Genomic DNA, 17,942 nt, shown 5'->3' on the forward strand with positions numbered 1-17,942 from the left:
CTGGCTTTTCAATGGGACATTTCATGCATGCGCAGAATTTTGAATGGGTCACACAATCCGTTAAAAGGGACCGCACACCCAAAAATAATTTGGGGGAACATTGCTCCAAAGCCTCCAATATGGTTGGCAGGAAGTGCACGCACATTTCCAGCTGGAAGTGTGCCACCCACCATATTATTTAAGGTAGATGGGCTCGTGGCAGGAGGACATGTCAAGAACATTTTAACGGCAGAATCATTTACACACATTAGGTTCCAGCGGGTCCTAAAGACCAGTTTCAGATTTTTGAATGCCCCAGACCTTCACTCGCCACATGCTGACCTCACAGTGCTAAGAGGCAGGAAGGCCCCATACTTTCCTCAATATGGAGCCAGGAGTAGAAGAGCTCCTCCCGAACTCACATTAAAAGATGCGGGTTGCTTCACTTCACACTTCTCTGTGTTAAATTTCATCTGCCATGTGTTGTCCCATCTCAGCAGTCTGTCTGTCCTCCTGAAGTGTGTTATGATCCTCCTCATTGTTTACTAAATTTCCAAGTTTCATGTCATCTGCGACCTTTGAAACTATGTCCTGTATACCAAAGTCTGGGTCATTATTATTAAAGGAGCAGTGGTCTGAATACTGAGCCCTGGGGGACACCACTGTATACTTCCCTCCAGTCTGAAAAACAACCATTCACCAATACACTCTGCTTTCTGTCCCTTAGCTAATTTTGTATCTCAGCTGCCCCTTTTAAACTCATGGGCCGTGATTTCGCCTACCTCGACGGGACCGGGTTGGTGACATCGGTGGGTGGGTCCCGATCCCGCTGCTGTCTCCATCCCGGCCTCCCACACGACTTTCCTCTGATGGGGCTGGTTAAGCCCACTCAGCGAGGTTCTGTCAATTAAAAGGAAGCAGGTCTGATGACATCAACTGATGACACATCATCAGCCGTTTCCTTAAAGGGACCATGCACAAATTAATTTTGACAGCTGTGCTGTCAGTGTGCAACAACACTGAGGTGCTGCAAACACTGCACAGAGGTATAGAGTTGCACGCAGGCTCTCCCACGTCACCCTCCATATGCTTATGGAGGGAGTCAGAGCACGCAGGGAGGTTCTCTTCCCTTCCAATGGACGGAAGAGTCCTCCCCAGGAGACCAACGCAGCCTGGTTGCATATTGCAGAGAAGGGCACAAGTAGGGATGCCGACAGGAGGACCAGGCTGCAGTGGCGTAAACCTTTCAATGATCTTAGTAGATCACGAAACGTTACTGCAAAGCCACACTCAACCTCATTCTCATCCCCATCACTCTGCCATCCCTACCCTACGCCTGCACATCCTTACTCACACCAACTTAACTTGGACCTCCACCCATCCCTCTCTATCTACATTATCACATCCCCATCTCACTAGTCACCCCTCACCCTCACACAAAGAGACAAACTAACACACAAGGGTAGGCACTTGGGTCTTTTTGCCAATGTTCATGTAAAGTTTCTGTTAATGTGCAGTCAAACATTGAAATCTGTATTGTTAACACTTTGCCTTCTTGGACAGATTTGTGTGCACCTTTGGCTTAGTGAGTTGCAGTGAATGGTGAGATATAACAGTAACCCCCGCAATGGTGATGAGTGTGAAAGGAATGGCTTGGACATTGTAGGAATGCTTCATGGTGTTGGTGTGGTGCCAACCTGGCGCTTCATGTTGCAAGCCAGGGTGTGCAGCATCAAGTGAAGTAAATGTGGTCATGGTTAGGCCATCCCGGGCAGCAATGTGGTCGGGTACTGATGCCCTCTGTCCTGTGCAGCATCAAGTGATTGCAGCGAAGGTTGGTGTTGTTGTTGGTGCTGCTGGTGATGCTGGTGGTGGGGTTCATCGTGGTCAGATTTTGAGAGCCAAGGTGACAGGGTGGAATTGGTTTCTGTTGTGGAGTATTAAAAATATAACATTCACAGGAAAGGTCTTTTATAGAGAAAAGAGTTGTTTATTAAAACCTGATTAATCAAGGGAGATCCGGCCTCATCAGTACCGTTACTGAGTGCTCTCAACACCTCTCTCATGGGACAAGCTACGCAGTTACATTCTTATACAGTTCAGATACAGTCAAAATAGTGGAACTACGCAGGGTAGTGTTCCATTGGTTAATACAGATTACAGCAATTTCATTGGGTGGTACAGTTACATAAATGTTATTAGTTACAGTAATTTCTAATGATTCTATTGGTACATTCAGTTCTGGCGACTGTTGCTAGGGAAAAGCCCCCTACAGATTATGTGTTACATTTCTGGAAACGTCTTCCCAGGCTAATTCTCAGACTCATGTCCTTGGCAGACATATGGCTACCCTCTGCTGAAAAGAGGCATTGTCCCTGTTATCTCATGTGGCTGGAACATCGTGGCCTCTTCTCATTATTTCTGTGAGCTGTCTACGTAAATCTTGTGGGTGTTCTTATTTCCTAAGAGAATTTCTCTGACCTTCGTGTTTCTGTCTAATTCAGCTATTCTACCATAAATGCATTTTAAACCTTTCTCTGCCTTTCTTACTTTGTATTTTAATTACACCGAATTATTTTACCCCTAATTAAGGTTTTTCACTCTTACAGTTTCCATCCTGATGGAGTAGATACCAGTTGAAGGTGGGATGACAGAAGCGATCCGTCAATGGTGACAGGTTGTTCCAATGAGGTGACACTGGATACAGAGTTTGCTACAAAGACTTACAACCTGCATTAAGTACAATCTGTCTTCCAAAGGGAGAAACCAAAGCGTCTCTGGGTTTGGAAAGTGTACATGTGTAAATTGTGAGGTTTTATACAAGTTTTAATGCTGTCACCAACATGTGCTTCAATGGCCACTCAACCTCTGCCTCAGATGAACAAACGGGGTCCAGGAGCAACGTGAAATCTGTGTGCGAGCTGTTAACGTCAAAAGGTGAGTAAAGTACCACTGTTAAGGGCTTCTAAATATGGCAATAATTGTCTCAAGCACCTTGCCAAAGGGCGCTACTCAGCGTCAAGTGTCTCAAGTGCATCAGCGCAGGCAGACCCGACATGTGGGACAGGCACAGGGTCCCGACCTGCTGTCAAATGTTGTCAATTTCCCGGTCGACCCGCCCCCAGAGCACTGCCGAAGTCACAGACATGGTCTTTAATTTTGCTAGCAAGTCCATTATGTATACCTTTTGAAAGTCCATATACACATCAACCGCACTGCACTTATCAACCCTCTCTGTTACTTCATCAAAGAACTCGATCAAGTTAGTCAAACACGATTTGCCTTTAATAAATCCGTGCTGACTTTCATTTATTAGTCTATACTTTTCCAAATGTCAATTAATTTGGTCCTAGATTATTGTCACTAAAATTTTCCCCACCACCTACGTTGGGCTGACTGATCTATAGTTGCCGGGTTAATCCCAATCCCATTTTTTAAAACAGGGGTGTAACAGTTACAATTCTTCAGTTTTCTGGCACCACCCCATATCCAAGGAGGATTTGAAGATTGCGGCCGGAGTCTCTGCAATTTCCACCCTTACTTCCCTCAGTAAACTAGGATGCATCCCATCCAGATCTGGTGACTTTTCTACTTTGAGGTCTGAAAATCTTTTTAGTACCTCCTCTTTGTCTATCGTGGTCATTGTTATCTCCTGGAAGTTGCTTTCCACTACCTCTTTGGCGGCGGGGGGCGGTGGAGAGATCGAAGAGAAATATCCCAGAATATATTTTCACTGAAATGGCCTATGATTTTTTTGCCTTACCCAGGAGACTACATCTTGGGGGACATTGGGTCTCGTGTTCCCTTAGTTGTATTCAATGAAACAGTTGAGGCTGGATTTTTGGTCTTTTGCTGACGGAATGCACTTGCACCCGGGCGGGCAGCTTCCAGTGCACCGCCGGTACATTCGGGTGCCAGGTTTGCGGGGCTGCGGAGCAGTACTGCCTGGGAGAGGCGAGCCGGTGTGCAGCATCTCTGGTTACGACACCGGCTTGAAATTTGGATCGTGCCCGCTCCGTAGCACCCCATAGCACGTCCTAGTGGGAACACCAATGAAAGCTGCTGTTCCAAGCTGTACCGGCTGAAGTGACTGAAGAAGTGTCTACTTCAGGTAAGAGTGAGTTTTTAATTTTGCGATTTATGTTGGGGTCCCATCAGTAATGAATTCAGAATGTTTTTGGTGTTTTTTTTCAGGTTTTCTTTTCTCTACGGAAGCCTCTGTAGGGTGCTCCCAGGACGGCTGTTTAACTCGGGATTTTCAGTGGCTCAGCCGGCCTAACACCCTAAAAGAGGTGTGAAATGCCTCACGTAGCGCTGTGTTCCAAACCCTGGGCCCAGCTAATGAATTTTGTGCTGGCAGACGCAAACCATTTTCCAGTGCCCGGGACAATGCCGCAACAGAGGCGTGACTTAGTTTCACCCCCTGCTCTTTTACAAAAAGGAGAAAGATTTTGTGTACGTGTGCAGAGCATCTCGAATTCTACTAGACATCCCTCTATTAGATCGCCTTTTCTTGATCCAACAAGGATAAATCGAGGGAGTTACCCAAGGGGAACATCGTTGTCATCAATTATATATTAAAATTGATGAGTTGTTTCAACATTCCAACAGTATTTGCATCCATATGTGGTGCTATGGACTTAACATTATGTCATCTTTCACCTGAAACAAAAATATAGAAACCTATCTTGAGAACCATGCAGGTGGAAGAATCAGCTTTAGAAAAAGTCGTAAGGATAATGTACAACTCAGCCTGAAAATGGAAAAAGAATCATCAAACTGCACAAACTGAAACTCCAAATGAAGCCATGCTCTAAGAAAACCAGCAAAACCTGCTCATCGGAGACTGACTGAAAAAAAGCGGACCAAAAGTGTAATGTATATAATGATTCGCAAGACTTGTTACTGTAAACTCACTCAGGTGCAAACCTGGTTCAACTTTATTTGCGCCCAAGGTGCCCACGTGACATGGTGCTCGCTCTTATATACCAGGGCCCACGCACACGCGCGTACAGCACAATGACCTCCGACAGTGGTGCCCCCTGGTGTCTAGTGTCCCCAAGCATCAATACATAACATCCCCCTTCAAGATCTTAGAATCAGTCTCTTTACAATTTAAGATGGTCTGGGGCTTTTCACTCATGAGTTGATCGTCTCAGTTCAACTCCAGTTCTGGAGGCTGAGTAACTGATCTGATGGGAGTGGTAATGACCCTATCAGAGACTGAAAGTCCAGATTCAGTAATGATAGCAGAGTCTTCTGATGAATGAATATCGGTTGGTTGGTCACTGACTGCATCTTCCTCAACCGGTTCCGGTTCATCTGTGTGCTGCAGTTTTATCTGATCAACATGTTCCCTGCATTTTTGCGCATTCTTGAGCACGACAATAAACACTCTGCTACCCTCCTTGGCCGTAACAATACCGACGATCCACTTTGGACCTTGACCATAATTCAGCACATAAACTGGATAGTTGACAGATGTCACGTGACAAAGCAGCACGATCATGATACCATTGCTGATTTTGACGCCTGTTTTCAACATGATCATTCAAATCAGGATGTACAAGAGAAAACTTGGTCTTGAGACTTCTCTTCATCAGTAGTTCAGCAGGGGAGACCCCGGTAAGCGTGAGGTCTTGTCCTGTAACTAAGCAATATACATGACAAACAAGTCTGCAGTGAACCCTGAGTCACATGTTTCATGCTTTGCTTGATCGTTTGAACTGCACGCTCTGCTTGACCATTAGACACAGGTTTGAATGGAGCAGACCTTACATGTCTGATACCATTGAGTTTCATGAATTCTTGAAACTCAAGACTTGTGAAGCAAGATCCGTTATCGTTCACAACAATGTCAGGCAAACCACGAGTAGCAAACATGATACAAAGACTCTCAATGGTAGCTGTAGACGTGCTGGATGACATAATGACACACTCTATCCACTTTGAATATGCATCCACCACAACAAAAAACATCTTTCCCTGGAAAGGGCCCGCAAAATCGATGTGTATCCTCGACCATGGTTTAGATGGCCATGACCAAAGACTCAGTGGAGATTCCGCTGGTACTTTACTTAGCTGCATGCAAGTATTGCACTGATGCACACATGATTCCAGATCAGAGTCAATTCCAGGTCACAAAACATGAGCCCTGGCAATGGCTTTCATCATGACGATACCAGGATGAGTGCTATGTAGGTCACGTACAAATTTTTCTCTGCCTTTGTTAGGCATAATGATTGCTCCACAGTAGACAATCTGACTGAATAGTTCATCTTTGCGACGGTTGTAAGGTTTGGTCTCATCACACATTTCCATAGGTATTGCAGACCAATCACCCCTGAGGACACACGTTTCACAACCAATAAAATAGGGTCATGGCTGGTCCAGATCCTCACTTGTTGAGCAGTGACAGGAGTTCCTTCACTCTCAAAAGCATCCATTACTAACAGTAGATCTGCAGGTTGAGGCGTCTCCACTTCAGGGGTGGGCAACAGCAGACGACTCAGTGCATCGGCTCAATTCTCAGTGCCAGGTCTATGACAAATAACATAATCATAGGTAGACAATATCAACGCCCATCTCTGGATACGGGACAATGCATTGGTATTGATACCTTTGTTTTCCGAAAACAATGAAATGACTGGCTTGTGATCCTTTTCGAGTTCAAAACAAAGACTAAACAGGTACTAATGCATTTTTTTGACCCCATACACACAGGCCAAAGCTTCTTTTTCTACCATGCTGTAAGCTCTTTCCGCCTTTGTCAAACTTTTCGAAGCATACGCAACAGGTTGTAGCTTACCCGACTCATTTGCTTGTTGGAGCACACAGCCAACCCCATATGATGAAGCATCACAGGCCAATACAAGACGCTTACACGGATTATAGTAAACAAGCAGCTTGTTCGAACAGAGCAGATTCTTGGCTTTCTCAAAAGCTCTATCTTGAGATAAGCCCCAGACCCAGTTGTCGCTTTTTCTGAGCAGCATGTGCAGTGGCTCTAATAAAGTGCTCAATCTGGGTAAGAAATGACCAAAGTAGTTGAGTAGCCCAAGGAATTAACGCAATTCAGTCACATTTTGAGGTCTGGGTGCATTTTTGATAGCCTTGGTTTTCAAATCAGTCGGCCTGATGCCATCAGCAGCAATTTTCCTCCCTAGCAATTCAACTTCCGGTGCCATGAAGACACACTTCGAACGTTTCAGACTGAGTCCCACTTTGTCCAGATGATGTAGGACTTCTTCAAGATTGTTCAGATGTTCAGCAGTGTCACGACCTGTGACCAGAATGTCATCTTGAAACATGACGGCTCAAGGAACGGACTTCAGTAGACTCTCCATGTTCCTCTGAAATATGGCTGCAGCTGAACGGATTCCAAAAAGACACCTGTTGCAGACAAACAGTCCTTTATAGGTGTTGATGCAGGTGAGTTTCTTTGAAGTGTCAACAAGCTCCTGTGTCATATAGGCCGACATCAGATCCAGTTCAGTGAACAACTTTCCACCAGCTAGCATGGTGAACAGGTCATCAGCCTTCGGTAGCGGATACTGATCCTGTTTCAAAAATCGGTTAATCGTAACCTTGTAGTCTCCACACATCCTGACAGTGCCATCATTCTTTAACACTGGAACGATAGGACTGGCTCATTCGTTAAATTTGACCGGTGATATGACCTCTTCACGTTGGAGTCTGTCAAGCTCAATTTCGACCTACTCCCTCATCATGTACAGAACAGACCGAGCTTTATGTGAGACAGGTGTTGCCTCAGACTCCAGGTGAATCTGCACCTTGGCTCCAGTAAAATTGCCAATGCCCAGTTCAAAGAAAGAAAGAAACTTCTTCAGCACTTGAGCATATGAAGTGTCATCCACCGAGGACAATGCTTTGATAACATTCCAGTTCGACTTGATTTTCTCGAGCCAATTCCTGCCGAACAGTGGTGGACCATTGCCCGGGACGACGGTAAATCGTGAACCACGCCATCATATGACACCTTGATTACTGCACTGCCAATCACCGGTATGAGTTCCTTAGTGTAAGTACACAACTTGGCATTGACTGGACTCAGCTTAGGCTTCACAGCCTCAATGTCCTACAGCTTGTCGAATGTCCTTTGGCTCATTATCAACTGACTCACAACCGTGTCCAGCTCCATTGATACAGGCACACCATTCAGCTTCACATTGACCATTATTGGTTGGCTCTTTGTCAGGAACGAATACACTTCCTCCTCGGGTATGTTGGGTTGCATATCCGGGCCAGCACTGGACTGGTCATCATCATCAATGTGATGAGCAACAGTACGCTTTCTCAGTTGTGGGCACAATTGCTGAAGATGTCCCACTTTTGAACAGTCTTTACAGATGTACTGTTTAAACCAACACTGATGAGGCCGATGATAGCCCCCACAATGCCAACAGGTGAAATCAGATTCGTACCAGTTGGCAGACTTTGAGCAGCTACAGGTTTCACATAAGCAGTCGAGTAGGCCCTGCCATAAGCAGCTCTGCCAGATGACGACACAATCTTGTTTACAGTACTTGCCGTGAAGCTCTGACTCTTCGATGATATCTGCCTTAAATTATCATCAGTCACCATGCATGCCTGGGCAGTCGCGATGGCCTTGCTCAAATCCAGCGTATCTGCAGCCAATGATTTCTGAAGGATCACATCATGGTTGATGACTATCATGAAAAAATCTCGCAGCATGTCTTCCAATGCGTTTCCAAACTTACACGGCTCAACCAGACGTGTTAGGTTGGCGATGAATCCTAACACATCCTGGCCCTCCGCACGAACATGTGTGTAGAAGCGATAGTCTGAGATGATCCCCTTTTGGCTTGAGATGTTCACGCACCAAAGTGCACATATCCCCATACTCTTTGTCCATTGGACGTGCAGGTGAGAGAAGATTCTTTTTGGACCACAAACGGTGAGCTGTCCTGCGCCTAACTGCATCACCAGCTTCCTCCATTTTGTTGGCCACGAAATACTGATCCAGGCGGTCAATAAAATCCGCCCAATCCTTGCCATCCCCGAATCTCTCCAGAATTCCAATGGTGCCCATTGTGCAAATGAAGGTTCTTGAGTTACGTCGTCACCAAATGTAATGTATATAATGACTCGCAAGACTTGTTACTGTAAACTCATTCAGGTGCAAACCTGGTTCAACTTTATTCGTGCCCGAAGTGCCCACATGACATGGTGCTCACTCTTATATACCAGGACCCACACACACGTGTACAGCCCGAGGACCTCCGACAGTGGCGCCCGCCCCCCCCCCCCCCCCCACCCTGCTGGTGTCGTGACCCCAAGCATCAATACATACCAAAAATAATTAATAAAACTCCTTTCAAACAAGTCATATAATGACCAACCTTCTTGGCAAAGGCAGAAATCTTTTGCTACAAGCCCCTACTATAGCAGAACTCTGTGATCACTGCGCCTGCTTTTCTGAAGCAGAACTTTGTTGCTGATATTCCTCCCGGAAAAAATCTAGAGCCAAAATTACCCTCTGCCCCAAATGGGGTGTACATTCCGATTTAATTGATGATTTACCTCTCCATTTGATGGGGCAGTGATTAAAAGTGATTTTGCCCTCTTTTTGTGTTGGGGCAGTGTTTCGGGCAGCAGCAGGGCTGGAAGTAGGTTGGGAGCGGGGTGGAAGGCGAGCAGTGTCATCAGTTAAAGGGCGGGGGGGGGCACTGCAAGTTCTGCAACCTCTTTAGTGGCACCACTGGGCCACCAGGGAGGGCTTTGGCAAGGCCAGCGGTCTGGCACCCAAGAGCGAGTGACGGGCTGCATGTTGGCGGCCTGGCCGAACCTGTGGTCGCCATTATCAGGCCGACTTCAGAGTCGGCCGACAATTAAAATTAAATGGCGGCCGTGGCAGAATGCCCTCCCCTTTAAGCGTGTACGTGCTGCCCAGCAACTTCCTGATGGGGAAATCTGTTGGGGGCACCGACTGGTGTCTGCTCTGCTCCCGTAGGGCAATTTCCCTCACAGAGTGATAAGGGGTCACCGCCGGGCGGTAAGGGGTTGCCGACAAGAACACGGGCAGGGTGGTCACCTTCTCCGCCTGAAAAAATGACGAGGGCAATGTCCCAATTGTCGGCCACTCCCCCCTGACTGAGCAGTAACTCCTTTCCACCACGTTGGCTCTTAAAAAAGGGGTCATCTTGGCCCCCTATGCTCCTATTCTTCATGCCGCACAAACTACACCACCGATACACCGTGAATGAAAGTTAAGCTCCATGAAACTGAATTAAACTCCCACTTGCCCCTTCCACTCTCTCCTCACCTTACATCTTTACCCCTCCCTCTCCCAACTCGTCCCCACCCCCTTACCCTCTCCTCTACCTAATTCTTCTCCTCCTTTCTTTCCCATTTCTCTCCTCTTTGCATAACCCTGTAGCAGCTAGCTGCACTGTCGTCACTCTACCTTCCTTTCCTTCTCGTTACCCTCCCCATCCCCTACCATCCTCAGTGTCTATTCTCCTCTCCTCTTATCCTCTTTCCCCTCCCTTCTCTTCTTCGCTCCCCTCTTGCCAACCCCTTCCTTTCCTCGTCTCCTGACCCACTCCTCTCCTTTTCCCTTCCCTGTCTTCGCCATCATTTCCTCTCACTCTCTCCTCAACCCCATCCAACTTTTTCTTCACTCCCTCCTCTCTCCATCTCCCTACTGCTCACCTCACCTTCTATGCTCTCCTCTCATTCTTCCCCCCCTCTTCACTCCTCTTTACCTGACTTGCTTTTTTCCTCCCCGCTCACTCTCCTCCCTCACCTCTGTCTCTCCTTAGTCACCTTCCATCTGCCTCTATTCTACTCATCTGCCTTCAATATCTACCCATCCGCTAACTCTGCTTAGTCTGAAGTGGTCTCAACTCCCCATGTGCAACACCACGGGAGATTCATCAGTTGCAGAAAAAAATGGCTGTGTCATTTAAATGATGACATTAAAAAAAATGTTTTTTAATTGCTTCTAACAATGTCCAAGTATGGCTCTTTATATACTTTGGCCCTGAATTTGAAACTGACCACAAATTTTGGATTTGGTGCACATGCAGAAACCCGAAGCTGGGGTCTGTCAATGACAGCTCCACAACTGGCTGTGCCGTGCCCACCTCCACTTGACCCCCACAGAAATCAGTGAAATCGCATAAATCACTGAAACAGATGGAAACTTCGGCTCTACCGCAGTAAGTACACTGTTAAATTAAAAGTTCCATCCAAAGAGATTAGATATAATTGGGGCTTTAACAGCGTATTGACTGCTAAACAAAAGTTAAGAGCCTGGAAAAATAATTTTAATTTTGTGCAGTGTGAGATTTGTTCATTTTAAGAAATGTTTTAAAAACATTTTTAAGTTTATGCATCTTTATTTTAGGCTTGCTTTTTCCCCATGTGAGAGCTCCAACCTTTGTTTTGCTCTCTCTAACTATTTAAAAAAGTTGGGGGTCAAAATTGCCCTTTTTGCACCGCCCGCCACTGGGGAGCAGCTGTGTAGAGCTGACCAACTCGCCCCAGTAGCGCCCTGGAACCCGCCCCTACAGGAAGTGGAGCGCATCCTTCCTGTGATGGGTGGTAACCGCAATTTTGCGGTCGGAGCAGAACTTCTGCGCCGGGTGAAGGTAGTCCAGCCCCGAGTCGGTTACTGCCCCCAATCGAGGCGCTGGGGAATTTCTCCCCTTTAGAATATTAAGGGCTTACCCACTTCCTTGTTTGCTGTCTGTGAGAATTCTGCCTTTTGATTAGCTGCTTAGACAGCCTGTTGATGTCACAACAATTCACAAAATGGAATCCCTATTAACTTCCGTTGAATTGAATTCAAGGTCAGAAAACTCAAAGCTCTCGACACGGATTGCGAGATCCCTGTGTGGAGTGTCTTCGCTTTGCTGCTGGCTGCAAATTCCGGGCCAATATTCAGCTGTGCATCTGGCAAGCCTGGAAACTTTGTAATATGAATATGAATCGGTGATATGCAGGCAGGAATATCAGGAAATTATACACAAGTTTAAATTACCTCTTGGGTTCTCCTTAACGTATTAAAATACACCGGTTGAATGCACAGCTGGAAATCCGTGTCATATATTAAATGAGTGAAGGCCTACTTTCTGATTGCATTTATCCTATTTAGTGTCTCAACTTGTGATCAACACCATGTGAAATTTGTTAGTATGTAGGCCTCCAAGATTCCTACTCATAACCTCTTTCCAAATTATGTTTGCATTTAACTAAAAGGCTATCCATGTATTATTCACTTTGCCATAATGATGTTTATTTAAGCAAGTGAAATGCTACATGTGATGTAACTGAATCAGATCAGCAGGCAACAATGATTCATTTGCTTCATCGATGTCATGTCTTGTGGCTGTAAGTTTTAAGAAATCCTGATGATGAAACTGCAATTCAAGAAAACAATTTTTTCATGTTATTAGTTTTTCAGTGTGGCAAGTAATAAATGGTTGTTAAAGCTGAATACTTAACATACATTGCTCATAGTACCTTCTCTTGTTTAATTTGTCCTAGTGTACTGGATGTGATAATAATGGACTCTCAGATTGGTAACAGTCTAAAAAATAGAAAAATATATCATTAAGTTTTTGTCATGCAATTAGTATATGTTACCAAATTCTGTACAATTCAAAATAATGCACAATATGCTTGACTTAGATAAAATATACTAACAGCTTTTTTCCAAAAAATGCCACAGTTTTCATTAATATTATTAATGCTATTAGAATTCTATTCTACATTACATGAAATTGTTCAAAGAAAGGTTACGACACTTGTGCTGCATGATATGGTACAAGTAATTACTAAACCGTCTTTTGGATTAGACGTAAAACTGAGATGTTCCCAGGGATTTTATCTGAGATCTTTCTTATCTGTAATGCTCAAAAATACGTTATTGGTTCATACTGGGGGTATTCTTATCGTGAAAGTACCCTACAGGATAAGAAAGAAATTTAGAGCGGATGCTTTAGAAACTGAGAAAAAATATATAGAATTGATGTACGAATGAAACATCAAGTCGATAGTTTAGATTGTGCAGCGCCCCGTTCGGGGCGATAACTTTCACAGGAGTTCAAAAATATCGCCGGGCGCTGTGCAAGTGAAGCCGATGCGAACTTTGGGTTTAATGCTCCGGGAAGGAAGTGGAGCGCTAAATCAAGCGCTACCACTTCCCTTGGAGCGCTAAACCAGGCAAGAGGGGTGGTCGCGGCAGAGCGTTGCACAATGTCCAGTGCAGCGCTGCCGGGATCCGAGGTTCCTTCCCTCCCTTAAAGGGAAGGACCATTGCTGGAGGCTCGACAATAAATCAACACCCCTGCTCACCGACAGCAGCCGCCATCCACGACGATCAGCCACAAACACTCGAACAGAGTGCAGGGCTGAGCAATCGCGGTCGAAGAAAAGGGAAATAAAATGCACAGAGGGTTCTGCAAGATTTTTCATGTACCTCACTGGCGCTCCCTTTAAATGCTGCTCCCCAGCGGCCGGCCTACCATACAACGCCTCCTGCAGCTGCTGGTGTTGACATCCAGCGATGCTGCAGGAGGCGGAACCGAATTATGCATCTGGTGCGGTACCGGAGCACTGTGCACCGGATGACGTCACGATCTCCAGAGCACAGGGGATCGTGGCATTAGGGTTTACCACCATCGCTAAATGCAAGGCAAGTTCGTGGGCATCAGTACTCTCGCCGTGCCTGGTCGCAGAGCCGGTAGTACCATGTTATCCCTCCCCGGAGGTGCTAACGGGAGGCAAAGGAAGCCAATTTCATCCCCATGGAGTTAGTGTACTGATAAAGAATAGAGTTAATACCTTAGAATGTGAAAACTAGCCCTGGAACATAGAACTGTTGTGCTAAAAAGGTAATAATACTGGAGACTATGGGCTCAATTTTCCCCAATGCCATTTTTTTTGTGTATTGTGAGAGTTACACTCATTTTTTTGGCCCCAGCTACGCCAAAAAAAAAAGTAGCAACTTTACCCGTTCTATTTTTTTAAATTGGCGCCACGCAGCCTATCCTTTAGCTTTGGGGGTGTGGAGCCTATCGTATGCGTCGAAAAAACGATGCCCCCCGTGTTTCCTTGGATGCTCTAATAATGAATTCACGAGGCAATGTGTTGCACTTGAACTGTAGTGACCTTAGTCCTTTATTTGTTAACTCCAGAGTGAGGATCACACCTGGTGGCCTGCCTTTTATACTCGGTCAGGCACACCTGTACAGGTAACCTACAAGCCTCCCACTGCTGTGCCCTCAGGTGGTACACCTTGTGATAGTACAAACAGTAGCCATGTAGGATACATGACATCACTCTCCCCCAAGCCTTTAGTGCAAATCGCCTCTGCATTGACTGTGCTCTGGGCTTAACTCTATCTGGTTGACCCTTGGCGGGTCATTTCAATCTTGGGTGAGTGGTTGGTGCGGTAGAGTGCTGGTGGTTGCTGTCTGTGTGTGTCCCTGACCACTCCATTCTCCCCCTCCCACATATAGGTTATGCCGGCGTTCATATACATTCAAGCTCAGGAAAACCGTTTGCATTCATTTGTGCTTCAGTTGTGAGACCAGTACGTTAAGACTGGTGAGATACATTATCGATGCGTACTGAGGGTCGGTGACCGGTGTGTAAGGACAAACTAGTTCAGAACTGCTGGATGGAGTCCAGGCAGTCTGGTGGCGGCGCGGTGCCCAGTGCTGGCAGTGGGAACCCAGTTGGCTCAAGTTGCCTGCTCTTGGGGCTGTTGCCGTAGTTCCTAGCATCAGGCAGGTTCACAGATGCCTGTGACCTCCCTGTCCCTTCTTGCGCCCTGGGTCACTGCTGCTCCTTGAGGGGCTGTCGTCTAGCAGTGCACAGGGAACAGCTGACTCGCTAGCCTGGGTGTTGTTTGGTTTGGGATCCTGGCTGGTCTCGGTCCCCTTTGGGAGGACTGTCGTGAATGACACTTCGTTTCCAGGTATGGCCTTGGTGGCGATGGGGTCTGGGGGCTGTGCCTTAGCACAGTTTGCTCTTCCGGGCTCGTGGCGGTTGGTGCCATCGGGTGCCTGAAAGGTGGAGCTGATCAGGGGCAGGGTATCGATACGAGTGCCGTTTCCCTCCTGAGATCACTTGCTCTGCAGCTAGTGTGCATTGGCTGCTTGTGGCCACACTCCATGGTGCATAACTCTAGTCCCGGGGACAAAGACTACAGCATTGCGTAGCTCGCTGGACCTGTGTGCTCCCAATGGGTGTCTGCCCACTGCATGGGCTGCGTACAGTTGAAATCCTACATCACACAACTTTTCATTACTTATGGTGGATACTCTGTAGCTCCGATCGCGATCGTGCGACTTTTCCTCGCTGGTTGCATGTACACAATTCTGATCATCAGTTACACATTTTGTCTCTAACTTATAGTTGCTATTACTTTACTTCAGTGTGTGGAACTGTCCCTTTAATTGTAGTGGGTTGCAGGCCTCCATTAAGAGAGCCTTACTTTCTTTATCCCAATCCTCTTCTCCGTTTGGTGCTACGTGTTGCTCCATCAGCGCTGCACCTCGTGGTCTGGCCGCGGCCATCTTTTTCTTCAGCGCATCACCTCATTGTTTGGGCGCCATCTTTCCTCGATCCACGATGTCGACTGCGGTGATCCTCTTTGTCATGTATTCAACCAGCATTTTAACCCATGTATAATCTGATCTAAGTTGTACACTGTGAGAACAATGACCACTAGGTGGGAGACACTCCTAACCTGGACCATCAGGTACAAAAGGGGAAGCTCCACCCACCTTCATCACTTGAGTGCTAAGGAATAAAGGATAGGTCACAGACTGACCTTCTCTCAAGCATGGGCCTCGTGTGCATTTATACTGTATAGTAAGGACCTATCAATGGCAATGAGAAACTGGGATTTAAACCACGCGAGCATGGCCACTAGCAGAACAGACGAGAGGTACTGTGTTAAGGGATGGTTGGGACAGAGATTCAACATTGTTAAAGCAGCACACAGTTCTCCAGGCAGACAAGGGCAATCGGGCATGCCCCAACATGTAGTCGAACCCAGAGGGGGAGTTCGACAAAGACAATGGCAAGTTGAACGGCGATTCACACCATTGCAAGAGACAATGCGGCCAGTAATGGGGCCATCAACACCTAATAATGGCGCATTCAAGTACAGTCACAGGGGCAGACAGCGACGATCGACTGGCAAAGGACCTTTTGTTTCCAACAGCAGCTCATGTTGGAGGCGTGGAGGCACACACTCAGCCGGAGTTTGCAGAGATGAGCAAAATACCTGCAGAAATTGCAGAAATGAACGCTGGGGGAAATCGCTGGTAGCTGAAGTTCAGTGAGTTCATGTGGAGCACGTATACAGTTCATACACCAAGACGCCACCGATAATGATGAAAGTGCTCCTCAATGGCATCCCAGTATCAATGGAGCTAGACACAGGCGCCAGGCAGTCCCTGATGGGTATCAAACAGTTCAAAAAATTGTGGCCGTCCAAGGCCAGGAGGCCAAAATTATTGCCGATTGACGCACAGCTACGGACTTACACAAAGCAGATCATTCCGGTGCTAGGCAGCGCCACGGTAGTCGTGACCCACAAAGATTCGGAGAACAGGTTGCCACTCTGGGTTGTCCCGGGGGACGGTCCCGCACTACTGGGGAGGAGTTGGCTTGCTGTCATGGACTGGAAATGGGGCGATGTCAATGCAATTTCCTCTGTGGACCGCGTATCATGCTCACAGATCCTGGACAAATTTGACTCATTATTTCAACATGGCATTGGCACTTTCATGGGGGCCAAGGTAGTGATTCACATAAACCACGACGCCAGGCCAGTACACCACAAGGCCAGAGCGGTGCCGTACGTGATGCGGGAAAAGATAGAAGGCGAATTGGACCGCCTGCTGAGGGAAGGCATCATCTCGCCAGTTGAATTCAGTGACTGGGCGAGCCCGATCGTGCCGGTGCTCAAGGCGGATGGGTCGGTCAGGATATGTGGTGATTACAAGGCCACCATCAATCGGGTGTCACTCCAAGACCAGTACCCGCTACCGAGAGCGGAGGACCTCTTTGCGACGCTATCCTGTGGCAATCTTTTTTCAAAATTGGACCTGACCTCAGCTTACATGACGCAGGAGCTGGTGAGTGAGTCGAAGAAGCTGACCACCATCACAACACACAAGGTGTTGTTTGAGTACAACAGATGTCCGTTTAGGATTCGCTCGGTCGCCGCGATCTTCCAACGAAAGATGGAAAGCCTCCTCAAGTCGATTCCAGGGACGGTGGTTTTTCAGGATGACATCCTCATCACAAGTTACGATACTGAAGAACACCTCCACAACCTGGAGGAGTTGCTACGCAGACTGGACTGGGTAGGGCTGCGACTGAAAAAGGCAAAGTGCGTCTTCCTAGCTCCAGAGGTACAATTCCTGGGGATGAAGGTAGCAGTGGACAGGATCAGCCCTACTGCGTCCAAGACGGAAGCGATCCAGAGAGCACGCAGACCCCGTAACACGACGGAGCTGCGTTCGTTTCTGGGACTCCTGAACTATTTTGGAAACTTCCCAAATTGAGCACACTGCTAGAGCCGCTACACGTGCTCCTACGCAAAGGTCGCGAATGGATCTGGGGGGACAGCCAGGAAAGGGCTTTTAATAGAGCACGTAATTTGTTCTGTTCCAACACTCTGTTAACACTATACGACCCATGTATGCAACTTGTGTTAACGTGTGATGCGTCATCCTATGGTGGCGGGTGCATGTGTATATGCGGTAAAGAAAGCGGACCAGTACCTGTTTGGCAGGAAATTTGAGCTGGAGACAGATCACAAGACCCTAACGTCCATTTTGGCCGACAACAAGGCCATAAATGCAAACGCATCGGCCCGCATACAAAGGTGGGCACTCACGTTATCAGCCTATGACTGTACAATTCGGCACAGACCGGGCACCGAAAACTGC

The 17,942-nt window shown here is 47.0% G+C and overlaps 1 protein-coding gene across 6 annotated transcripts in view; it reads right to left on the reverse strand.

Annotated features, from left to right (window-relative positions):
• LOC139275005 (uncharacterized) overlaps positions 1-17,942 on the reverse strand; it is a 135,131-nt gene that overhangs the window by 20,303 nt on the left and 96,886 nt on the right. The window contains exons 5-7 of one of the 6 annotated variants that reach the window (XR_011595650.1): positions 12,490-12,556; positions 11,695-12,386; positions 1,949-4,641 (exon numbers count right to left, since the gene is read on the reverse strand). The exons of 2 other annotated variants lie outside the window; for them this stretch is intronic. Coding sequence is in view for 3 of the 4 variants with exons in the window: in XM_070891854.1 (XP_070747955.1) it covers positions 12,510-12,556 (47 nt within the window). In the remaining variant the exon portion in view is untranslated. Of the gene's footprint in view, positions 1-1,948; positions 4,642-10,556; positions 12,387-12,475; positions 12,557-17,942 lie in introns of those variants that run through there. 3 more of the 6 variants (XM_070891854.1, XM_070891852.1, XM_070891856.1) reach the window with 3 other exon arrangements.

The sequence above is a fragment of the Pristiophorus japonicus genome, chromosome 10 (assembly GCF_044704955.1).
Source record: "Pristiophorus japonicus isolate sPriJap1 chromosome 10, sPriJap1.hap1, whole genome shotgun sequence".
Taxonomy (NCBI): domain Eukaryota; kingdom Metazoa; phylum Chordata; class Chondrichthyes; family Pristiophoridae; genus Pristiophorus; species Pristiophorus japonicus.